At 42.0% G+C, this 26,610-nt stretch overlaps 1 protein-coding gene across 1 annotated transcript in view; it reads left to right on the forward strand.

The window, feature by feature from the left end:
• Window positions 1-26,610, forward strand: part of LOC110500769 (zeta-sarcoglycan-like) — a 51,587-nt gene that overhangs the window by 22,652 nt on the left and 2,325 nt on the right. Inside the window, exons 4-7 of the mRNA XM_021578301.3 lie at window positions 782-869; window positions 4,719-4,841; window positions 4,989-5,061; window positions 6,479-6,602. Of these exons, the coding sequence (XP_021433976.3) occupies window positions 782-869; window positions 4,719-4,841; window positions 4,989-5,061; window positions 6,479-6,602 (408 nt within the window). The remainder of the gene's footprint in view (window positions 1-781; window positions 870-4,718; window positions 4,842-4,988; window positions 5,062-6,478; window positions 6,603-26,610) is intronic.

The following is a 26,610-nucleotide window of genomic DNA, read 5'->3' on the forward strand; positions in this document are numbered from 1 at the left end:
ACAATTATTATATATTTTATTGAAGATTAAATCCGCGATGACCACTGTTGTAGCGTTTGTTTCAAAACAGATTTTTCCTGTTAATGGTAAAGTGTAATATTCTGTCATTCTTACAGTGAGATGTTGATATCGTTCCACTAGCCTTTGCTTCCACTTAAGCTTCCACTTATCCTGCTGCCTTTGGTTATGAAGTGTCCTTGTATGCAGGGCAGCACCCTTGGCATCACTTCAGCCATTGGTCGTTTTTCAGTTTTTCACAACATGCTCCGTGAATGTGTATTAACTCCATGAGGTTCACGTGACCTTCTGACCTTTCTGTAAGAGCCACAATGACTGGACTCGTTCATCAGTTCACAGAGTATCATTCAGGAGTGCTAATGTTTGACCCTCAGGTCAGATACCATTGAAGACCAAACCAATACATAAATGACACAAGATGGAACATTTAATTCCCCCACTCACTCTGGTCTGTTGGTTCATGATCTTGTGTCAGAACAGGCAATGAATGAAAACTAGATGCAAGAAAATCAACTCGGGTCTAATAATATTTGGTGCTGAATATTTAGATTTTCTCACAGAAATTGCTGGATCAAATTGTTAGAACCAACATATTTACATGTATCTACCAGGGGGTTTATGATGTAGGAATGAAAGTTAATCCTCTTATTGCAGGTCATTTGTATTTATTTTTGCATTTCTTTTTACATCCCTACTTTTTCTCTTCTCCTTTCTGCTCCTCCCCCCCCCCCCCCCCCCCCCACCTCTCTCATGCTTCCTCTAGGCAAGCCCATTGGTCGTGCGGTCGAAGAGAAACGTGACCATAAACGCTCGAAACGACCAAGGCCAACTCACTGGACAGCTGACAGTGGGTTAGATAAGTTCAGAACTGTTTCACTGAACACTTAAAACAGATGACTAACCATATTGATACAATATTGATACATGTACTGATGTTTTTTCAGCAGCACAATTTAGCAAAAGACTCGGTGCAGAATATGGCTTCTACTGAATAGATCTCATTTTTAATGACTTTAATCGAGTTGATCTTTTACTCATTATTAATCTGCTTTCTTCGCCTGGAGGACTCACAGCAAAGTGTTCGAGACATTAACCTTTGAAGCACATATGAAAAGTGAAATAGGTTCTTCTCATTATCATCAAGTTGAATCATCAGTCAGGCCTAATTACCAGACTAATTTACATAATTAATGGCTATTTGAAAGCAAATGACCTGCTTATTAACACTAATAGCTATTGATTTTCAATGATGATGATGATTCATCAAGGCTAGTGATGTGACACTTTTGGTCAAGTCAAATCATGTTTGTCACATGCGCCGAACAACCTTACTTACAAGCTCGTAACCAACACTGCAGTTCAAGAAGGAGTTTAGTTTATTTAGTAAATATTTTAAGTAAAAAAAAATCAAATGAAAAGTAACACAATAAAAGAACAGTAATGAGGCTATATACACAGGGGGTACTAGTACCGAGTCAATGTGGAGGCTATATACAGGGGGTACCGGTACAGAGTCAATGTGGAGGCTATATACACAGGGGGTACCAGTACCGAGTCAATGTGGAGGCTATATACACAGGGGTACCAGTACCAAGTCAATGTGCGGTGGTACAGGTTAGTCGAGGTAATTTGTACATGTAGGTAGGGGTAAAGTGACTATGCATAGATAATAAGCAGCAAGTAGAACAAATGAGGTGGGGGGGGGGGGTCAATGTAAATAGTCCGGGTGGCCATTTGATTAATTGCTCAGCAGCCTTATGGCTTGGGGGTAGATGCTGTTAAGGAGCCTTTTAGAAATGGTGCTCCAAACACTGCTTGCCATTGGGTAGCAGAGAGAACAGTCTATGACTTGGGTGACTGGATTCTTTGACACTTTGTGTCTTCCCCTGACACCGCCTAGTATATAGGTCCTGGATGGCAGGAGGGGACTAAGCACGCACCCCTGAGGGGCCCTGTGTTGAGGATCAGCTTGGCCGATGTGTTGTTGCCTACCCTTACCACCTGGGAGCGGCATGTCAGGAAGTCCAGGATCCAGTTGCAGAGGGAGGTGTTTAGTCCCAGGGTCTGTTTGAAACATGTAGGTATTACAGATTCGGTCAGGGAGAGGTTAAAAATGTCAGTGAAGACACTTGCCAGTTGGTCCGTGCACACTCCAAGTACACGTCCAGGTAATCCGTCTGGCCCTGCAGCCTTGTGAATGTTGACCTGTTTGAAGGGTCTTGCTCACATCGGCTATGGAGGGCGTGATCATACAGTGATCACACAGTCGTCCAGAACAGTTCTCATGCATGCTTCAGTGATGCTTGCCTCGACGCGTTCATAAAAGGCATTTAGCTTATCTGTTAGGCTCGCGTCACTGGGCATCGCACGGCTGGGTTTCCCTTTGTTGTCCGTAATAGTTTGCAAGCCCTGCCACAGCCGACAATCGCCAGAGTCGGATTAGTAGGATTCAAATCTTAGTCCTATATTGACCCTTGGCCTGTTTGATGGTTCGTCTGAGGGCATAGTGGGATTTCTTATAAGTGTCCAGTTCCTTGATAGCGGCAGCTCTAGCCTTTATCTCTGTGCAGATGCTACCTGTAATCCATGGCTTCTGGTTGGGATATGTACGCACGGCCACTGTGGGAACGATGTTGTCGATACACTTATTGATGAAGCCGGTGCCTGAAGTGGTATACTCCTCCATGCCATTGAATGAATCCCGGAACATTTTCCAGTGCTAGAAAAACAGTCCTGTAGCGTAGCATCTGCGTCATCTGACCACTTCCGTATTGAGTGAGTCACTAGTACTCCCTGCTTTAGTTTTTGCTTGTAAGCAGGAATCAGGAGGATATAATTATGGTCAGATTTGCCAAATGGAGGGCAAGGGAGAGGTTTGTATGGGTCTCGGTGTGTGGAGTAAAGGTGGTCTAGAGTTTTTTTTCGGATTTAACTTAACGGATTTAAGTTTGCCTGCATTACAGTCCCCGGCCACTAGGAGCACCGCTTCTGGATGAGCATTTTTTGTCTGCTTATGGCCTTATACAGCTGGTTGAGTGTGGTCTTAGTAACAGAATCGGTTTGTGGTGGTAAATAGACGGCTATGAAAAATATAGATAACCAAGGTAAATAATGTGGTCTACAGCTTATCACGAGGTTCTCTACCTCAGATGAGCAATACCTCGAAACGTCCTTATTAGACATCGCGCAACAGCTGTTGTTTACAAATAGACACACACAGCCGTAGCTGTTCTGTCCTGCCGATGCATGGAAAACCCAGCCAACTGTATATTATCCATATCGTCATACAGCCACAACTCGGTGAAACATAAGATATTACAGTTTTTAATGTCCCGTTGGTAGGAAATTCTCAAACGGAAATCATTCAGTTTATTCTCCACATTACAAAGCACCCTGATCTCCACCCTCTGTATTTCCTTCTTATCTTTTTATTTATTTTCTTGAATTTGACCCCTTTTTTCTCCCCAATTTCGTGGTATCCAATTGTTGTAGCTACTATCTTGTCTCATCGCTACAACTCCCGCTCGGGAGAGACGAAGGTTGAAAGTCACTCCTCCGATACACAACCCACTGCACTGCTTCTTAACACAGCATGCATCCAACCCGGAAGCCAGCCGCACCAATGCGCCGGAGGAAACACTTGGTTAGCGCACTCTGCGCCCAGCCCGCCACAGGTGCGCGATGAGACAAGGACACCCCTACCGACCTAACCCAGGCGACGCTAGGCCAATTGTGCGTCGCCCCATGGACCTCCCGGTCGCGGCCGGTTACGACAGAGCCTGGGCGCGAACCCAGGGACTCTGATGGCACAGCTGGCGCTGCAGTACAGCACCCTTAACCACTGCGCCACCCGGGAGGCCCCTTTCCTTCTTATCTTTACGCGAATGACGGTGATTTGGGCCTCAGTATATCCTTGTCGACTCATTAAAGCAAAAATCTTCGTCCAGTTCGAGGTGAGTAATCGCTGTTCTGATATCCAAAAGCTATTTTCGGTCTTAAGAGACGGTAACAGCAACATTATGTACAAAAGAAGTTACAAACAATGCAAAAAAATAAAATAAATAAATAAAATAAATAAATAAATAGCCCGGTTGGTTAAGAGCCCATAAAACAGCAGCCATCCCCTCACACTTGACCTTCAATTGTAAACTGGTGTCCGATTAGGCAGAAAACACTATTTTGGGTAATTTGGGACAAAATTAAAATGGAACTTGGTGAGAATAATTAAAATGCACAGTCATTGCGCACCATAGTTATGTGAATTAACCATAAAGGGATTTATTGATGGATATCCTATGAGCACCTTCTGAGCAGATTAAACTGATATAGCCTAGCTTTTGTAAATATGACATGACAACAATTATTAGACAGAGTAAAGTGAAAATAGTTATATTTTGACTGACATTAATTCTGGAACAGGATCATTGCATATTGGCTCACATTCCAATATTGATTCAGCCCTACCTTAGGCTGGATTTTAGCCCCATCACCCTCTGCTGACCCTGGCTTTTGAAATTCCAGATTGCTTTTGTTAGTGACTACAGTCAGTTATAGCAGCAACCAAATGGGTACCCAGGTTGGCAGTTCCTTCGCCACTGTTATAAATGGCACTATTTTGGTGCCATTGTTAGTTCCACTGTAGAAATTAATATAGAACCCTATAGATACCACACAGCCAACTACTGCTTGTCTTTCCTCAGGTCCCGATTCAGTGGAAGCACAGTGTCAGAGATTTGAGGTGCGAAGCAGGGATGGAGGGAAGGTGCTGTTCTCTGTAGATGAAAAGAAGATCAGCATAGGAACAGATACAGTCAGAGTAACTGGTAAGAGGCGCTGCAGAGCCCAGTCTGTCCAGTTTATACACAGTAATCTAACACCTCGCTTTCACAAGGAATACAGAAAAGTGGTCACTTAGAAACAGTAAAATCTGTCTTTCCTTCTGTTGCATTTGTGATTTTCTTTGTGGAAAGGCTCAGACGGAGGGGTCTTTGGACACTCTGTGGAAACGCCACACATCCAGGCAGACGCCTCTCAAGATCTGAAGTAAGTTTATGCTCCCATTTAAACTTCACATTCGGACTATTTTGTTTAAAAGCTATATCATGGTATTTTACATACTGAATTAAGCGTTTGTCTTTCATGTTCAATTAAAATGACAATGCATAATTACTCAATGTTCAATACGTTATTTGTTCATTTAAATGTTGTGTTCTGCCATTTGTCCCATTTTCTATCACCACCATTTTAAGCAGCACTGTTGGTAGTTCATGCGCTCCTCATTGTCTCTATGCTTTTCATTCAAAACCCTGACAAATACAATCTCTCTGTAATTCTCATCAAACATGCACTATAATGAAAATTGCACAAGCGTAAACTAATTTATCAGTTGTTCCACTTGGAAATAAGTGCATTACATTTGGCTTTCATGAAAATGAGTGGGATTAAATGCACTCACAAGGCAGTTCCTCCTCTCGAAATACACTTAGCCTGAGCCAGTGGGCCCCGTAAATCCATTAACCTGAAATAATGAGTATATTTGTAGTCTACCTTCATGGTTCTACAGGGAAGATTCCGATTAAAGTTGTCAGAAAAAGTGTTATGGTAGCTAATTCCTCTGTAGTGAGTTGTATACTGATGACATTGCCCAAAGCTAACACTGTTCAATAGTAAATTTAGCAAGAAATTAAATTACTGTTGAACAGCTTCCCAAATCCCAGACCGTTGGCTTAGACTTAGAATCACACATAGAAGTGAATCTGAAAAGGAGAATCTGAGTGAACGACTGACTATACCACTTAGCTAAGCGATGAATGACATGAATAATCAAGTCAATAAACGTTGGATAGTTAGTTAGCATAAAGTAAATATACTGGCAAGTTCGATGTATTAGTAGTAGAGGTCGAGCGATTAATTAGTGCCGATTTCAAGTTTTCGTAACAATCGGAAATCAGTAGTTTTGGACACCGATTTGGCCGATATATATATATATATATATTTTTAACACCTTTATTTAATCTTTATTTAACTAGGCAAGTCAGTTAAGAACACATTCTTATGTCCATACTATGACCAATAAACATACTACATATTCAATTTACATCTCAAATAGTACAGTTAGAAAAGCCATACTAACAGCTAGCTTATGTGCCATTTTGCCACAGTAGTTGTTCTACACTACCCACTAATTGGAGCAGTGAATACCTTTGTCTTATTTTGTCTTTATATGCCAAAAGTTTGGATTTGAAATTAAACAATGGCTATGAGAAAACACAATTTATTTGAATGACTGCTATTGGAATTTTAAGCAAAGATGTATGTGATCCAATCGCTCTCTATTCGTGGAACGACTAAACTGTATCTTATCTTAACAGGTTATAAAATAAACATTTAAAACAAAATAATAATTTTTGAAAAATGAAGTGGAACACAAATGCTTTCATTAAGTTGTTGTGTTTGTCAGACTTGAGTCTCCAACAAGGACCTTGACCATGGAGGCTCCCAGAGGGGTAGAGGTCACTGCAGCCAGGGGGAAACTGAAGGCCACATGTCGGAAAGACCTGGAACTCCAGTCAACAGAGGGAGAGGTGAGGAGGTCACGCACAGAATCAACTGTCCCCGAATTAAGATGTCAGCATCTATCAAAATAACTATGTCTATAGATGGGTTTTAAGGTATTCCCATCCCACAGCCTCGATTCTCATTGTCAGTTTTTGTTGTTGTGTTAAGGTACTGTAGGGGAGACCGGGACAACAGATTAGAGTTATTTTTTAAAACCCTATTTGCTCTAACATTGTTTGATTCAGATATCTCAATATTTCACACAAACAAAGTACATTTGTCGGCTAATTAATAGAACAGAATGTGTTAAATGTGGACTTTTCACAAATCTGGCATATAGATGTAAAAATCCTGATGTTACAAATAACCCCAAAAGCAAGTTTAGTTGTAACATTTTATGACACTATCTTTAATAGTAAACATGTGTGTTAATTGAAGTGTTATGATTTGAAACTGATATTTAGGAAAAAAAATACACAAAATTGACAAAAACATATTTTCATTGTATCTTTAAAGCCTTACTACAAAAGACTGAACATTGTTATTGTATATATATTTTTTAAAACCTCCCGTTTTGGACTCGACATGTCAATGTATGGTACAGACATGCACTATATACCATCTGTAGTTATCTCCTACCATATACGTGCCTAAAAAAAAAGTCTATACCCCTGTCACGCCAAATAGAGTCACCCTGCCAAAAAGTGTTGCATTGTGTGTCCCCCGTTGCTAGAACTTGCAAAATTCTGACCGGATTACGTAATGAATCAAAGCGTGCGCTGCTATCCTGGTTGCCTGGCTCTATTTGACCTCGTAGCGTTCGCGAAGCAAGGAGGACGCAGGGGCAGTTGTATTTCTATTTCACCTCAAAAGTGCTCGATCAGTCAGCGCAAAATTATTACCTCAGAATTGCTCTCCAAGGACGGTGTTTTTGACGGTGACCACCCGCTGACTACCTGTTGGTTCAGAGGACCGACGATAATGGAAAGTCTTCATATAAGACAATATTGTTAAGTAGGAAGAAATCCTTTAAGCTGTTTTTAGACTGACGTTGCTGGCTACTGTACTTATTTTCACCAGTCTGCCTAGTCAGCTAGCTAGCCAGAGTTTTATTTAGCTAGCGTTAGCTTGCTAGCTAGCTACTGTAACTGTTGTTGTAGCTTTCTGTTGGTATGTAGCTTGCACTTCAATGGCATCGCTCGAGGAGAGGGAGGGGGGGGGGGGCAATGCAAATAATCTGGGTAGCCATTTGATTAGGTGTTCAGCAGTTTTATGGCTTGGGGGTAGAAGCCTCTTGGACCTAGACTTGGCACTCCGGTACCACATGCCGTGCGGTAGCAGAGGGAACAGTCTATGACTAAAGTGGCTGGAGTCTTACTAGGGCCGTCCTCTGACACCGCCTGGTATAGAGGTCCTGGATGGTAGGAAGCTTGGCCCCAGTGATGTACTGGGCCGTTCACACTACCCTCTGTAGTGCCGAGCAGTTGCCATATCAGTCAGTGATAAAACCAGTCAGGATGCTCTCGATGGTGCAGCTGTAGAACCTTTTGAGGATCTGAGGACCCATGCCAAATCTTTTCAGTCTCCTGAGGGGGAATAAGTTTTGTTGTGCCCTCTTCACGACTGTCTTGGTGTGTTTGGTCCATGTTAGTTTGTTGATGATGTGGACACCAAGGAACTTGAAGTTATCTTCTATTAGAAAACTGGACAGATTTAGCTATGTACAACCATTTTTCAACAACCATTTTACATCTAGCTAGTTGGTCATCTACACGTTGCTAGCATTACATATAGTTCAGTGGAGGCTGCTGAGGGGAGGACGGCTCATGATAATGTCTAGAATGGAATAAATGAAATAGTATCAAACACGTGGTTTCCATGTTGATACCATTCCATTGACTCCATTCCAGCCATTATTATGAGCTGTCCTGCCCTCAGCAGCCTCCACTGGTGTAGTTATATGTCTATCATATTGAGGTATCTAGCTAGTTGGTAATCTACATGTTGCCAGCTATACATACAGGGGAGGACGGCTCATGATAATGTCTAGAATTGAGTAAATGAAATACTATCAAACACGTGGTTTCCATGTTGATACCATTCCATTGACTCCATTCCAGCCATTATTATGAGCTGTCCTCCCCTCAGCAGCCTCCACTGGTGTAGTTATATGTCTATCATATTGAGGTATCTAGCTAGTTGGTAATCTACATGTTGCCAGCTATACATACAGGGGAGGACGGCTCATGATAATGTCTAGAATTGAGTAAATTAAATACTATCAAACACGTGGTTTCCATGTTGATACCATTCCATTGACTCCATTCCAGCCATTATTATGAGCTGTCCTCCCCTCAGCAGCCTCCACTGGTGTAGTTATATGTCTATCATATTGAGGTATCTAGCTAGTTGGTAATCTACATGTTGCTAGCTATACATACAGGGGAGGACGGCTCATGATAATGTCTAGAATTGAGTAAATTAAATACTATCAAACACGTGGTTTCCATGTTGATACCATTCCATTGACTCCATTCCAGCCATTATTATGAGCTGTCCTGCCCTCAGCAGCCTCCACTGGTGTAGTTATATGTCTATCATATTGAGGTATCTAGCTAGTTGGTAATCTACATGTTGCCAGCTATACATACAGGGGAGGACGGCTCATGATAATGTCTAGAATTGAGTAAATTAAATACTATCAAACACGTGGTTTCCATGTTGATACCATTCCATTGACTCCATTCCAGCCATTATTATGAGCTGTCCTCCCCTCAGCAGCCTCCACTGGTATAATTAATTATATGTCTATCATATTGAGGTATCTAGCTATAATTTACACCTGATCAATCAAATGGATAGGTGTAAGCAATTATGGTAATTCCAATTGCCCGTAACTAGTTAACTAGGTGTCTTCGCTAGACAGACACAGAGAAACTTGTTCGGCTTCATATGTACCTACGGGGAAAGGATGGACAGCCACACAGGAGGGTGATTTTTACTAAGGAGGAGTAGGAGGCCGTGCTGACCGAGATGCATGCTGACCATTTCGGAGTGAAGCGGATGATTGCCCAAATCAACCTGCTCTTCTGACAGAGAATTGTCAAGGAGGTGGACAGCGGGGCAAGTACATTAACCTTTTGTTTATCAATTACATTCTATTATATCTGAAATTATTATGATTTCAAGGAATGTCATATCAGAGATCACACAATGTTTAAATGTGTCACTTTTTGCTTAAAAATCAGTACCCTGTCTAGCCTGACAGAAGTTTGAGAGGGCGAAGACTGTGGCGCCGGACTTGATGCCCATCAAAGTTGTTTCACCACCATGGCACATGATCGGTAAGGGTCCCAATTCAATTTTTTCCCTGATAAGTTGTTTTGTAATGGTTACTTTATTTTGACCACAGCAGAGTTCAATATTCTAGAATGTGCTTACAAATATAAAAGTGTGCAGACTGTATGACACAGATACAGACAAGAATAAAATAATCTTCTCTCTAACACTTTAAATGTTAGGGGTGGACCTCATTGGACCCTTCACTAAATCCAGGAATGGCAACAGCTGGTGTCTGACCAATTTAAAAGGGTGTTTGGAACCAAAAATAGATTTTCGTTTTGTATGATACCCATCAAGGACGAGGTTGTTGTTCATCTTCAACACCCACGGTTCTCCTGAGGTCATGACCGAGGTCATGAACGCTGGAACAAGGCACGTATGTCATAGTTTATATTCTGTCACCAAGGGGTTTTTTTTTAAAGGAAGGCGAGACCTAGGAAACCTTGCAGCTCTTTCGCTCCTAGCTGTGGTCAACATCTGTTAAAGTGAATATATATCTCAGATAATAACTATTTGCATGCAAAATAACCTGAAGCTAGTTTTAGTTTCCCTAACACTGATATTTGTCTCTTTGTTTTCATTTATATAACTAGCCAAGTCAGTTAAGAATAAATCATTGTTTACAACGACAGCCTACCCCAGCCAAACCCTAACGATACTGGGCCAATTGTGTGCCGCCCTATGAAACTCCCAATCACAGCCGGTTGTGATACAGCCTGGAATCAAACCAGGGTCTGTAGTGATGCCTCTAGCACTGAGCTGCAGTGCCTTAGACCGCTGCGCCACTCGGGATACCTCGGTGGAAGCCAACAATCTGGATGGATGGTCGACCACTGAAAGCACAGACGTTCTACACTTCGGTGAAGCCCAATAGACAAAGTATGTTAAGCTTTGGTTGACATTTGAGCAAGCAAGAAATGGTAGTTATGCTGAGCTTGTAAAAATGCACCTCTTCAATTGTCCGAATGACTTCAGGACCATCGACTGTCCGAAGTATCCCATCCACCAGAACCAGTGAGTTCGGATCAGTCTGATTATCTGTGCTCTGAGTCGGAGGGGAAACAGCTTGAAGTAGGCTATACCTTCTAAAAGTGTTGAAAAGTACATATCTCCCATTTACAACACTGCACTAATCCATCACATTTTATCCCAGTAAAGTGTAACCTTTGTGTTTGCTTGTTTACGTCTCTGTCTCCTACCCTGTTCCCTTTAACTCTGCTCCAGTTCTCCAGGACCTAAGGGTTCTGTCCAACACCCAGACGTGGATCCACCTGCTGTCCTCCATTACCTGTTCTCCAGAACCTAGGGGTTCTGCCCACACCCAGACGTGGATCCACCTGATGTCCTTCATTACCTGTTCTCCAGGACCTAGGGGTTCTGCCCAACACCCAGACGTGGATCCACCTGCTGTCCTCCATTACCTGTTCTCCAGAACCTAGGGGTTCTGCCCACACCCAGACGTGGATCCACCTGATGTCCTTCATTACCTGTTCTCCAGGACCTAGGGGTTCTGCCCAACACCCAGACGTGGATCCACCTGCTGTCCTCCATTACCTGTTCTCCAGAACCTAGGGGTTCTGCCCACACCCAGACGTGGATCCACCTGATGTCCTTCATTACCTGTTCTCCAGGACCTAGGGGTTCTGCCCAACACCCAGACGTGGATCCACCTGCTGTCCTCCATTACCTGTTCTCCAGGACCAAGGGGTTCTGCCCAACACCCAGACGTGGATCCACCTGATGTCCTTCATTACCAACCACCCTCCAACTTTTCATTACCTGATCTACAGCTGCTGTTATTGTCATGTTGTCATTATCTGCTAAGAACGTTTCCTTGATCTATCATACTGGGCACATAACATGTGAGATACACAGATTAACGAAAAAAACACTAGCACTGCAAACACTCAGAACAAAGAGAGCAGCAGTGCGTGGACTTTGCATTCTCCCTCTTCAAGTCCCCCTTCTGAGACTGGCTGCCTGTTGAGAACAAGTGACAAACAGAACCTCCCACCCACACAGCACCCACCCAGGGACGGAGCCAGAGGGGTGCCACCCAAAAATGTAATTCGCTACTGGCAGTTTGATGCTGATTGACATCTCATTTCACCACTTGTTGAAAGAAGCATTTATTTTGACGTTCGGCGGTGCATTTTTTCAAAATCGAGGACGAGGAAAATAGAATATTAACGTTGTCTGCGAGATACAGAAGAATAAGAATAAGCATTCAGAAGAAGAAGAGAGAATATTTCCACAGCTCCACGAGCTCGTTTCGCGATTGGCGAAAGCATCATATTTGAAGTAAGTTTTAAGGTTTAGCAGCAGGTTTAGGTTTCCTGAACAACTTTTACGAAAGTTGAGTCGCTGTGTAAATCAACGTTAGACCTTTGGCACCGTTAACAGACAGTTAATCAGATAAGAGAGATCGGTTCCCAATTTAGCCTAACATTATGTTTACATCTGAGCTTGTAATACACGCGTATATACAGTGCAGTGTCGTAAATTGCAGTATATGAATGTTTAGCTAATGTAGGCTATAGCTGTCAGTGTTCAGCAAGTTAACATTCAGCAACTTGAAATCCATGAACTGAGTTAGATTTTCGAACTTGGACTCAAAACTAACAATTGTTATTATCAATCTGTTATTAACGTTACTCAAAAAATAACCACAATTTGCAGATAGCCTGTTTTTCCTATTGTAAAGGTGTAAGGAAATACAGCTAGCTAAGTTACTTACTGCAGAGTAGGGCTAGCCATGATCTAACTAGTAACTTAGACTCGTAGTTGATTTTAAGGCACAGTTATGATAATGGGGATTTGTAATTAAGATTGAGATTGGACTAAAATGTGGGCAATTGGATGTTTAGATGTAACCATAGACTGTCTTATTGTTGCATAGGGTCAATTAAACATGACAAGAAAGGGAGAGATATTAGACTTCTGTTCCATAAGGACCCAATGGTAGGCCAGGCCTATACTTTAAACTACACTTTTTAGTTAGCAGCTGTTAGTATCTAATCTTGTGGATCCCTTAATTATACATTTCCATAGAGATATGACACATTATTTAACATGTATTCCAGACATGTCAAGATCCAGAGAAGAGGATCCAGTACAGCCGTGTTTGAAAACATTTCCCATAACTCAGCATGGTACCAGGAAAAGGGCTTTCATCAGCTCCTGGTATAAGGACAATTCATGGCTTGAATATTCTGTTTGTCAAGATTTGAGTTATTGTTTCGCCTGTAGGCATTTTTCTCTGCCCAATACACCTGAATCTGCCTTCACATCACAGTCATATTTCTCTGCCCAATACACCTGAATCTGCCTTCACATCACAGTCATGTTTCTCTGCCCAATACACCTGAATCTGCCTTCACATCACAGTCATGTTTCTCTGCCCAATACACCTGAATCTGCCTTCACATCACAGTCATTTTTCTCTGCCCAATACACCTGAATCTGCCTTCACATCACAGTCATTTTTCTCTGCCCAATACACCTGAATCTGCCTTCACATCACAGTCATATTTCTCTGCCCAATACACCTGAATCTGCCTTCACATCACAGTCATGTTTCTCTGCCCAATACACCTGAATCTGCCTTCACATCACAGTCATGTTTCTCTGCCCAATACACCTGAATCTGCCTTCACATCACAGTCATGTTTCTCTGCCCAATACACCTGAATCTGCCTTCACATCACAGTCATTTTTCTCTGCCCAATACACCTGAATCTGCCTTCACATCACAGTCAGGTTTCTCTGCCCAATACACCTGAATCTGCCTTCACATCACAGTCATTTTCCTCTGCCCAATACACCTGAATCTGCCTTCACATCACAGTCATGTTTCACTGCCCAATACACCTGAATCTGCCTTCACATCACAGTCAGGTTTTTGTAAGTGGAAAAAGGCGCTGTTTAAAGGTTCTGGGTTTAAGCTTAATTCGAAGGCACAGCAGGGTAGCCTAGTGGTTAGAGTAACTAGTAACCGGAAGGTTGGAAGTTCAAACCCCCGAGCTGACAAGGTACAAATCTGTCCCTGAACTGCCCCTGAACAGGCAGTTAACCCACTGTTCCTAGGCTGTCATTGAAAATAAGAATTTGTTCTTAACTGACTTGCCTAGTTAAATAAAAATGATTTAAAAAATCATATCAATGCTTGGAATCAGCATAAAAGGGCTATTGACAGCAACTTGTCAATATTAGATGTCATAAATGAGGACCAGAAAGTGGAGGAAAACTGTACTTACATTAAAACAATTACAGATGTGCTCCTATTAACTGCCAATCAAAATATAGAGCAGAGAGGTCATCGAGAGTCATCAGACTCTCACAATAAGGGTCATTTTTTGACAATCTTAGAAGAAATAGCAAAGCATGACGCTCTCATAGAGAAAAGGATGAATGAATGTGGCAATGCTAAGTACACAAGCCACCAAATCCATAACGGAAGTTCTTGAGGGCTTAGCTGAGCTGGTACAAAGTGAAATAATAAGAGAAGTAAAAAAAAAAATGGAAGTTTGTAGTGTAATTGCAGATGAAACCAAACATTTTAAGAAAAAAATAACAAATGTCTTTAGTTGTGAAGTACTACTACAACGGAGCAAAATCTTTTTACACTTTCAGTCAGCTGAAAGCTTAGATGCAAAAATGATAATTGATTGCCTTGAAAAACATGGTCTGGACTACAGAAATAATCTTGTGGGGCAAGGCTATGACGGTGCATCCGTCGTGAGCGGAAAGCATTCTAGTGTGTCTGTACGGATTTAAAAACAGTGCAAGATTTGCATTTTATGTGCACTGTAATGCACATTGTTGTTTGAACGTGGTTCTTGCCGATGCTGTAAAATCAGTGCCCGAGGCAGTTCACTTTTTTGCTCTCCTGCAGAAGCTTTATAACTTTGTGTCGTACGTTCGTCTCAAGTGGCTTGCAGTTCAGAAAGAGCTGTATCCACAGCAGCAGCCCGGGGAACTACGGAGACTTACGGATGGAAGGTGGGCCTGCAGATACATGGCATGCCGTAATCTGAGGGACAGGATTCCAGCAGTTCTGAGAGTGTTACAGGATATCACACTTGAAAATAGTGGTGATAGATCAGTGGAGGCAAGGGGCCTTCTTTCTCAGATAGATGTACATTTCAAAAAGCTTTTGGTTACCTTTTTGTAAAGTGCTTGGTGATGCCAAATGTCTTCCTGACATGCTCCAATCAAGCTCTCTTGACCTAGTGAGGGCTGTGGTTCTAGTAGGTGCCCTTACAGACACATTACAGGACTACAGAAGGTAGGGTTACTATGGAGAACTATGGGAAGGGGTTGAAGAGATTACAGAGCACTGCAAAATAAGTGTACAAACAGTTGGTAAACGACAGCCTAAAACAAGCTTAGATTTCACAACTCATTGATGAGCACTGTAGGACAGAAAAATAGTGACCAACGTGATGGTGAGAGCTTCCAAAGAGCTATCTTTTTATCAGGTGCTTGACAGTCTCACAGCTGAGCTGCAGAGGTGTTTTTCAAAGAAGAATTGCGAGATAATGCAAAGGGGTCCAGCCTCTCAACCCAAAGAGGACAACATTCTTGAATGAGGAGCCTCTGTTTGCCTTTGCTCAGACCTTTGAGTTAGGTTTAGAGGACCTCAAACATGAGGTTCATCCAACCAAGTGACTTCTTGATAGGAGAGAGAAAAGTGGAACGGACAGACCGTCTACTCTCCTTGACTTTGTTGTGTTTCTGGAACCTTCTAAAGAGGTCTTCCATGAGCTATTTCCACTTTGTAAGATTTCTGTTGTTACCCCAGTCAGGCAGTGCTTCTTGCGAGAGAAGCTTCTCAGCTCTAAAACGGATTAAAACCCCACTTTAGGACAGCAATGGTTGACGACAGGTTAAGTCACCTCGGAATTCTCAGTGTTGAGTGAAGGAGGGCACGCTCCCTCAACATGGATGAGTTTGTGAAACATTTAGCCAGTTCTCACCAGAACTGCAGAATTATGCTGTTTTAAATCTACCCTAGGATAATTTGGCACTTAGGCGGTCCCTCTGATCATGATTAAAACCTGCTCTATGTACTAGCTAGTACACTGACATTCTAAAATGATACATCCAAAGGATATCACGTCACACAGATTTCATTTGGTCTTGATTAGGCCAATTCCAAAATGTTTCTTTGCTATTAGTTAACATAATATATATGAGCATAAATATGAGTAAGTTTGTAATTTTGATGGGCTCCAAAATATTTTTTATTTTTCAAGTCCATTTCTGCTCGATACCTGGTATGTCAAATTGCAGTGTGTTTTTTTTGTAAATGTTTATTTTTGTTGTTGTAAATAAACAATGCAATTGATGTAACACACAAACGTTATCTTACCCTCTTGGTGCTTGAGCTTTATTTTCTGAAAATATTTTGTATGTTCAACACTTAGAAAGAGAGAGATGCAGTTCTAAGGTAGAGACACTGACTATTCATAGTATGTTAAAGCATTCTAGTGAAGTAACCCTTATGGACCTCACTATCTGCCACATTGAATTCTAGTGAAGTAACCCTTATGGACCTCACTATCTGCCACATTGAAGAACTCCGGGTTCAGTGAATTATCACTTCTACCTCTAATCAGCCAATCACAGTAATCTTTCCTTAGATGCCAGGTTAGGGTTACACACTAATTTTCTGTCATGGTCTATGGACTCCCTGAACTAGCCTTGGCCAACCCCTGGACACCCCATGTATACAATTCTAGTTCTTCCACTGAACCTTCCTCTACATTCCACACACCAGAATTCTGTATTTTAGTCTATGATTGCCATGTGAGTGTACAAACAATCTGTGAAAATAAATTGATGACACAACTGTACCAGAAAAATACCAAAGTTTAAAGATAGTGCCTGCTTGGTTTTCACAGCTGTTTCACAAAGTGTTCATTGCCAGTTCTAAGGTTTCCTTTGATGGAACGAATTGCAAAAATCGCTGAAGTTGGAGACTTTTATCTCCCTCACCAACTTCAAACATCTGCTATCTGAGCAGCTAACCGATCGCTGCAGCTGTACATAGTCTATCGGTAAATAGCCCACCCATTTTTACCTACCTCATCCCCATACTGTTTATATTTATTTACTTTTCTGCTCTTTTGCACACCAATATCTCTACCTGTACATGACCATCTGATCATTTATCACTCCAGTGTTAATCTGCAAAATTGTAATTATTCGCCTACCTTCTCATGCCTTTTGCACACAATGTATATAGACTCTCTTTTTTTTCTACTGTGTTATTGACTTGTTAATTGTTTACTCCATGTGTAACTCTGTGTTGTCTGTTCACACTGCTATGCTTTATCTTGGCCAGGTCGCAGTTGCAAATGAGAACTTATTCTCAACTAGCCTACCTGGTTAAATAAAGGTGAAATAAAATAATAAATAAAATAAAAATATATATTTGTTCCACATTAGGACCTACAGCAGATCAGATATATTCAACCACTAGGGTGTACTGATGAGCTATGGGAGACATAACAAAAATGAATCATAGTAGAGGCCGAATGAAATGATATTATTTCAGTGTAGATAAGGGAAGGGCAGGTTAAATTAAAAACATGACAGCCAGACAGGCCAGTGTATGAATCAAATGGATTTGCATGGAGTAGGAATTAGCTGACTTTGTGATCTGTAAGGTAAGTATAAACCTTAATGTGTCAAGAAGATGACACGTTTTCTTTGCCATTTCCTGAAACATAGCAACGTTTAAGACATGGACGTCACGTTGTAATGTTAATGAGGTACCCAAAAGTAGTTTTGAAGTAATGTTTTCATTTTATTAGCTAAACAAAACTTGTTTAAACAGCGAAATTGTCACGGAAATCTGCCTTGTTTGTACAGCGATGATGAAAAGAACGTAATTTTAGGCTGTAATGATCTCCAAAATTCTAATCATTAGGTCATCACACTGTTGATATAGCAACGGACGCTAATCCTTTATTGAATCCCACTGTGACTCGGAGGGGGACACTTTTTGGCCGGGGGATAGTATTTGGCATGACCCGCCCTTGAACTTATTTCTGGGATTGAAATTGGGATTGTGGGATTGAAATTGATTTAATTGTCATGATTTGTTATTGGTCTACACAAAATACTACATAATGTCAAAGTGAAAAGAACATTTTACAAAATGTTAAAAATTAATAAAAAACATGTAACTAAATTATAGTTGTCGCATAAGTATTCACCCCCCTTTGTTTGGGCAAGCTTAAATTATTTCAGAAGTCAAGTGTGGTTTAACAAATCATGTGGACTCACTCTCTGTGAAATAATAAGGTTTGAATGACTATCCCTTCCCCTGTCCACCATACAGTGGGGCAAAAAAGTATTTAGTCAGCCACCAATTGTGCAAGTTCTCCCACTTAAAAAGATGAGAGAGGCCTGTACACACCAACTATGACAGACAAAATGAGAAAAAAAATCCCATTGTAGGATTTTTAATGAATTTATTTAATGAAAGTATTTCTCTCTCTCATCTTTTTAATTGGGAGAACTTGCACAATTGGTGGCTGACTAAAAACTTTTTTGCCCCACTGTACATACAACATCTGGAAGGTCCTTCAGTAAAGTATTGAATTTTAAGCACATATTTAACTACAAAGACCAGGGAGCTTTTCGAAAGGGCAGTGATTGGTAGATGGGTAACAATAGACAATCTGACATTGAATATATCTTTAAGCATGGTTAATTTAAATGTATGCTATAGATGATGCGTTAAACCACCCAGACACATCAAATATGCAGGACAGGAAGGAAACTGTAGATGTCACCACTTTAAAAATGTATTTAACCAGGTCGGTAAAGAACAATGTCATATTTACAATGACAGCCTACCCCGGATGACAGTCTTTAGAAATTGGTTGAGGTTTTTCCTTTGTGTAATGAAGAAGTAGCCCTGTTCAGAACGAGGGTCACTTCAAGTGTACTGTTAGAGGCGCGTGACCAGAAAGCTAGCTACAGTTTGTTTTCCTCCTGTATTGAACACAGATCATCCCGTCTTAAATTTAATGATTATTTACGTTAAAAAAATACCTAAAGTTGTATTACAAAAGTAGTTTGAAATGTTTTGGCAAAGTTTAGAGGTAACTTTTGAGATATTTTGTAGTCACGTTGCGCAAGTTGGAACCTGTGTTTTTCTGGATCAAACGCGCCAAATAAATGGATATTTGGATATATATCGAAGGAATTAATCGAACAAAATGACCATTTGTGATGTTTATGGGACATATTGGAGTGCCAACAAAAGAAGCTCGTCAAAGGTAAGGCGAGAATTATATTTTTATTTCTGCGTTTTGTGTCGCACCTGCAGGGCTGAAATATGGCTTCTCTCTTTGTTTACGGAGGTGCTATCCTCAGATAATAGCATAGTTTGCTTTCGCCGAAAAGCCTTTATGAAATCTGACATGTTGGCTGGATTCACAACAAATGTAGCTTTAAATTGGTATCTTATATGTGTGATTTCATGAAAGTTCGATTTTATAGTAATTTATTTGAATTTGGCGCTCTGCATTTTCACTGGCTTCTGGCCAGGTGGGACGCTAGCATCCCACATATCCCAGAGAGGTTAAGGGAAGCAAACCGCGAGCTGCCCAGTGACACGAGCCTACCAGACGAGCTAAATCACTTCTATGCTCGCTTCGAGTCAAGCAACACTGAGGCATGCATTAGAGCATCAGCTGTTCCGGACGACTGTGTGATCACGCTCTCCGTAGCTGACGTGAGTAAGACATTTAAACAGGCTGCGGGGCCAGATGGATTACCAGGACGTGTGCTCCGGGCATGTGCTGACCAACTGGCAGGTGTCTTCACTGACATTTTCAACATGTCCCTGATTCAGTCTGTAATACCAACATGCTTCAAGCAGACCACCATAGTCCCTGTGCCCAAGAACAAAAAAGCAACCTGCCTAAATGACTACAGGCCCGTGGCACTCACATCCGTAGCCATGAAGTGCTTTGAAAGGCTGGTAATGGCTCACATCATCACCATTATCCCAGAAACCCTAGACCCACTGCCGGCGCCTACAGAGATGGCCGCCTCGCTTCGCGTTCCTAGGAAACTGCAGTATTTTGTTTTTTTACGTGTTATTTCTTACATTGGTACCCCAGGTAATCTTAGGTTTCATTACATACAGTCGGGAAGAACTACTGAATATAAGAGCAACGTCAACTCACCATCATTATTACCAAGAATATGACTTTCGCGAAGCGGATCCTGTGTTCTGCCTTCCACCCAGGACAATGGAATGGATCCCAGCCGGCGACCCAAAATAACGACGTCGTAAAAGAGGCAAACGAAGCGGTCTTCTGGTCAGGCTCCGGAGACGGGCACATCGCGCACCACTCCCTAGCATACTACTCGCCAATGTCCAGTCTCTTGACAACAAGGTTGATGAAATCCGAGCAAGGGTAGCATTCCAGAGAAACATCAGAGACTGTAACGTTCTTTGCTTCACGGAAACATGGCTCACTCGAGAGACGCTAAGCCAGCTGGTTTCTTCACGCATCGCGCCGACAGAAACAACCATCTTTCTGCTAAGAAGAGGGGCGGGGGGTTATGCCTTATAATTACTCAGACGTGGTGTGAACATAACAGCATACAGGAACTCAAGTCCTTCTGTTCACCTGACTTAGAATTCCTCACAATCAAATCTCGACCGCATTATCTATCGAGAGAATTGTATTCGATAATAATCACAGCCGTATATATTCCCCCCAAGCAGACACATCGATGGCCCTGAACGAACTTTATTTGACTCTTTGCAAACTGGAAACCACATATCCTGAGGCTGCATTCATTGTAGCTGGGGATTTTAACAAGACTAATCTGAAAACAAGACTCCCTAAATTGTATCAGCATATCGATTGCGCAACCAGGGCTGGTAAATCCCTGGATCATTGCTATTCTAACTTCCGCAACGCATATAAGGCCCTCCCCCGCCCTCCTTTCGGAAAAGCTGACCACGACTCCATTTTGTTGCTCCCTGCCTACAGACAGAAACTAAATCAAGAAGCTCCCGCGCTCAGGTCTGTTCAACGGTGGTCCGACCAATCTGACTCCACGCTTCAAGACTGCTTCGATCACGTGGATTGGGGTATGTTCTGCATTGCTTCCAACAACAACATTGACGAATACGCTGATTCAGTGAGCGAATTCGTTAGAAAGTGCATTGACGATGTCATTCCCATAGCAATGATTAAAACATTCCCAAACCAGAAACCATGGATTGATGGCAGCATTCGCGTGAAACTGAAAGCGTCGAACCACTGCTTTTAACCAGGGCAAGGTGACCGGAAACATGACCGAATACAAACAGTGTAGCTATTCCGTCCGCAAGGCAATCAAACAAGCTAAGCATCAGTATAGAGACAAAGTAGAGTCGCAATTCAACGGCTCAGACACAAGAGGTATGTGGCAGGGTCTACAGTCAATCACAGATTACAAAAAGAAAACCAGCCCCATCACGGACCAGGATGTCTTGCTCCCAGACAGACTAAATTACTTTTTTGCCCGCTTTGAGTGCCACTGACACGGCCCGCAACCAGAACCTGCAGACTCTCCATCACTTCAGCCGACGTGAGTAAAACATTTAAACGGCTGCAGGCCCAGATGGCATCCCCAGCCGCGTCCTCAGAGCATGCGCAGACCAACTGGCTGGTGTGTTTATGGACATATTCAATCAATCCTTATCCCAGTCTGCTGTTCCCACATGCTTCAAGAGGGCCACCATTGTCCCTGTTCCCAAGAAAGCTAAGGTAACTGAGCTAAACGACTACCGCCCTGTAGCACTCACTTCCGTCATCATAAAGTGCTTTGAGAGACTAGTCAAGGACCATATCACCTCCACCCTACCTGACACCCTAGACCCACTCCAATTTGCTTACCGCCCAAATAGGTCCACAGACGACGCAATCGCAACCACACTGCACACTGCCCTAACCCATCTGGACAAGAGGAATACCTATGTGAGAATGCCGTTCATCGACTACAGCTCAGCATTTAACACCATAGTACCTTCCAAACTCGTCATCAAGCTCGAGACCCTGGGTCTCGACCCCGCCCTGTGCAACTGGGTACTGGACTTCCTGACGGGCCGCCCCCAGGTGGTGAGGGTAGGTAATTTGGATGGTGGATTTTTTTCTCTCATTTTGTCTGTCATAGTTGAAGTGTACCTATGATGAAAATTACAGGCCTCTCATCTTTTTAAGTGGGCTACTTGCACAATTGGTGGCTGACTAAATACTTTTTTGCCCCACTGTATATACTGTACTCTATATCATCTACTGCATCTTTATGTAATACATGTATCACTAGCCACTTTAAACTATGCCACTTTGTTTACACAACCTACATTACTCATCTCATATGTATATACTGTACTCGATACCATCTACTGCATCTTGCCTATGCCGTTCTGTACCATCACTCACTCATATATCTTTATGTTCATATTCTTTATCCCTTTACACTTGTGTGTATAAGGTAGTAGTTTTGGAATTGTTAGGTTAGATTACTCGTTGGTTATTACTGCATTGTCGGAACTAGAAGCACAAGCATTTCGCTACACTCGCATTAACATCTGCTAACCATGTGAATGTGACAAATAACATTTGATTTGATTTGAATTTGCATACCGCCCAAACAGATCCACAGATGATGCAATCTCTATTGCACTCCACACTGCCCTTTCCCACCTGGACAAAAGGAACACTGATGTGAGAATGCTATTCATTGACGACAGCTCAGCGTTCAACACCATAGTACCCTCAAAGCTCATCACTAAGCTAAGGAACCTGGGACTAAACACCTCCCTCTGCAACTGGATCCTGGACTTCCTGACGGGCTGCCCCCAGGTGGTGAGGGTAGGAAGCAACACATCTGCAACGCTGATCCTCAACACTGGAGCTCTACAGGCGTTCGTGCTCAGTCCCCTCCTGTACTCCCTGTTCACCCACGACTGCATAGCCAGGCACGACTCCAACACCATCATTAAGTTTGCTGACGACACAACAGTGGTAGGCCTGATAACCGACAACGACGAGACAGCCGATAGGGAGGAGGTCAGAGACCTGGCCGGGTGGTGCCAGAATAACAACCTATCCCTCAACGTAACCAAGACTAAAGAGATGATTGTGGACGTCAGGAAAAGGAGCACCGAGCACGTCCCCATTCTCATCGACGGGGCTGTAGTGGAGCAGGTTGAGAGCTTCAAATTCATTGGTGTCCACATCAACATCAAACTAGAATGGTCCAAACACACCAAGACAGTCGTGAAGAGGGCACGACAAAGCCTATTCCCCCTCAGGAGACTAAAAATATTTGTCATGGGTCCTCAAAAGGTTCTACAGCTGCACCATCGAGGCCGGTTGCATCGCTGCCTGGTACGGCAATTGCTGGACCTCAGACCGCAAGGCACTTCAGATGGTAGTGCGTACGGCCCAGTACATCACTGGGGCAAAGCTGCCTGCCATCCAGGACCTCTACACCAGGCGGTGTCAGAGGAAGGCCCTGAAAATTGTCAAAGACCCCAGCCACCCAAGTCATAGACTATACTCTCTACTACCGCAAGGCAAGCGGTACCGGAGTGCCAAGTCTAGGACAAAAAGGCTCCTCAACAGTTTTTACCACCAAGCCATAAGACTCCTGAACATGTAACCAAATGGTTACCTGGACTATTTGCATTGTGTGCCACCCCCCAAACCCTCTTTTACGCTGCTGCTACTCTCTGTTTATCTTATATGCATAGTCACTTTAACTATACATTTATGTACATACTACCTCAATTGGCCCGACCAATCAGTGCTCCCGCACATTGGTTAACCGTGCTATCTGTATTGTGTCCCACCACCCGCCAAACCCTCTTTTTACACTACTGCTACTCTCTGTTCATCATATATGCATAGTCACTTTAACTATACCCACATATACATACAGTGCCTTGCGAAAGTATTCGGCCCCCTTGAACTTTGCGACCTTTTGCAACATTTCAGGCTTCAAACATAAAGATGTAAAACTGTATTTTTTTGTGAAGAATCAACAACAAGTGGGACACAATCATGAAGTGGAACGACATTTATTGGATATTTCAAACTTTTTTAACAAATCAAAAACTGAAGTTAATACTTTGTAGCGCCACCTTTTGCTGCGATTACAGCTGTAAGTCGCTTGGGGTATGTCTCTATCAGTTTTGCACATCGAGAGACTGACATTTTTTCCCATTCCTCCTTGCAAAACAGCTCGAGCTCAGTGAGGTTGGATGGAGAGCATTTGTGAAAAGCAGTTTTCAGTTCTTTCCACAGATTCTCGATTGGATTCAGGTCTGGACTTTGACTTGGCCATTCTAACACCTGGATATGTTTATTTTTGAACCATTCCATTGTAGATTTTGCTTTATGTTTTGGATCATTGTCTTGTTGGAAGACAAATCTCCGTCCCAGTCTCAGGTCTTTTGCAGACTCCATCAGGTTTTCTTCCAGAATGGTCCTGTCTTTGGCTCCATCTTCCCATCAATTTTAACCATCTTCCCTGTCCCTGCTGAAGAAAATCAACTTGTTGTTGATTCTTCACAAAAAAATACAGTTTTAAATCTTTATGTTTGAAGCCTGAAATGTGGAAAAAGGTCGCAAAGTTCAAGGGGGCCGAATACTTTCGCAAGGCACTGTACTTCCACAATAAGCCTGACTAACCAGTGTCTGTATATAGCCTTGCTACTCTTATTTTCAAATTTCTTTTTACTGTTGTTTATTTCTAACTTACCTACACACACACACACACACACACACACATCCTTTTTTTTTTCTCCGCACTATTGGTTAGCGCCTGTAAGTAAGCATTTCACCTGTTGTATTCGGCGCACGTCACAAATAAACTTTGATTTTGGATTTGATGTTCTCCACTGTCACTATTCGTATCCATGGTAACCAAGACGACCAACTTTTGAAAAAACATAATTATCATGTAATTTGTTAATTTATGCTAATATGAATATAGTTTCCATTTTTAAACAGGAACATTAAATATTTTCTAATTATCAAGACTTTTGTACATGTAATTACACAAAAATATATATTTTTCACATTTATTTAACCAGGTAGGCCAGTTGAGAACACCTTTATTTAACCAGGTAGGCTAGTTGAGAACACCTTTATTCAACCAGTTAGGCTAGTTGAGAACACCTTTATTCAACCAGTTAGGCTAGTTGAGAACACCTTTATTTAACCAGGTAGGCTAGTTGAGAACACCTTTATTTAACCAGGTAGGCTAGTTGAGAACACCTTTATTCAACCAGTTAGGCTAGTTGAGAACACCTTTATTTAACCAGGTAGGCTAGTTGAGAACACCTTTATTTAACCAGGTAGGCTAGTTGAGAACACCTTTATTTAACCAGTTAGGCTAGTTGAGAACACCTTTATTTAACCAGTTAGGCTAGTTGAGAACACCTTTATTTAACCAGGTAGGCTAGTTGAGAACACCTTTATTTAACCAGGTAGGCTAGTTGAGAACACCTTTATTTAACCAGGTAGGCTAGTTGAGAACACCTTTATGTAACCAGGTAGGCTAGTTGAGAACACCTTTATTCAACCAGTTAGGCTAGTTGAGAACACCTTTATGTAACCAGGTAGGCTAGTTGAGAACACCTTTATTCAACCAGTTAGGCTAGTTGAGAACACCTTTATTTAACCAGGTAGGCTAGTTGAGAACACCTTTATTTAACCAGGTAGGCTAGTTGAGAACACCTTTATTTAACCAGGTAGGCTAGTTGAGAACACCTTTATTTAACCAGGTAGGCTAGTTGAGAACACCTTTATTTAACCAGTTAGGCTAGTTGAGAACACCTTTATTTAACCAGGTAGGCTAGTTGAGAACGCCTTTATTTAACCAGGTAGGCTAGTTGAGAACGCCTTTATTTAACCAGGTAGGCTAGTTGAGAACACCTTTATTTAACCAGGTAGGCTAGTTGAGAACACCTTTATTTAACCAGGTAGGCTAGTTGAGAACACCTTTATTTAACCAGGTAGGCTAGTTGAGAACACCTTTATTTAACCAGGTAGGCTAGTTGAGAACACCTTTATTTAACCAGGTAGGCTAGTTGAGAACACCTTTATTTACCCAGGTAGGCTAGTTGAGAACACCTTTATTTAACCAGGTAGGCTAGTTGAGAACACCTTTATTCAACCAGGTAGGCTAGTTGAGAACACCTTTATTTAACCAGGTAGGCTAGTTGAGAACACCTTTATTTAACCAGGTAGGCTAGTTGAGAACACCTTTATTTAACCAGGTAGGCTAGTTGAGAACACCTTTATTTAACCAGGTAGGCTAGTTGAGAACACCTTTATTTAACCAGGTAGGCTAGTTGAGAACACCTTTATTTAACCAGGTAGGCTAGTTGAGAACACCTTTATTTAACCAGGTAGGCTAGTTGAGAACACCTTTATTTAACCAGGTAGGCTAGTTGAGAACACCTTTATTTAACCAGGTAGGCTAGTTGAGAACACCTTTATTTAACCAGGTAGGCTAGTTGAGAACACCTTTATTTAACCAGGTAGGCTAGTTGAGAACACCTTTATTTAACCAGGTAGGCTAGTTGAGAACACCTTTATTTAACCAGGTAGGCTAGTTGAGAACACCTTTATTTAACCAGGTAGGCTAGTTGAG

Source organism: Oncorhynchus mykiss, chromosome 21, assembly GCF_057628025.1.
Source record: "Oncorhynchus mykiss isolate SJ-2025 chromosome 21, ASM5762802v1, whole genome shotgun sequence".
NCBI lineage: Eukaryota > Metazoa > Chordata > Actinopteri > Salmoniformes > Salmonidae > Oncorhynchus > Oncorhynchus mykiss.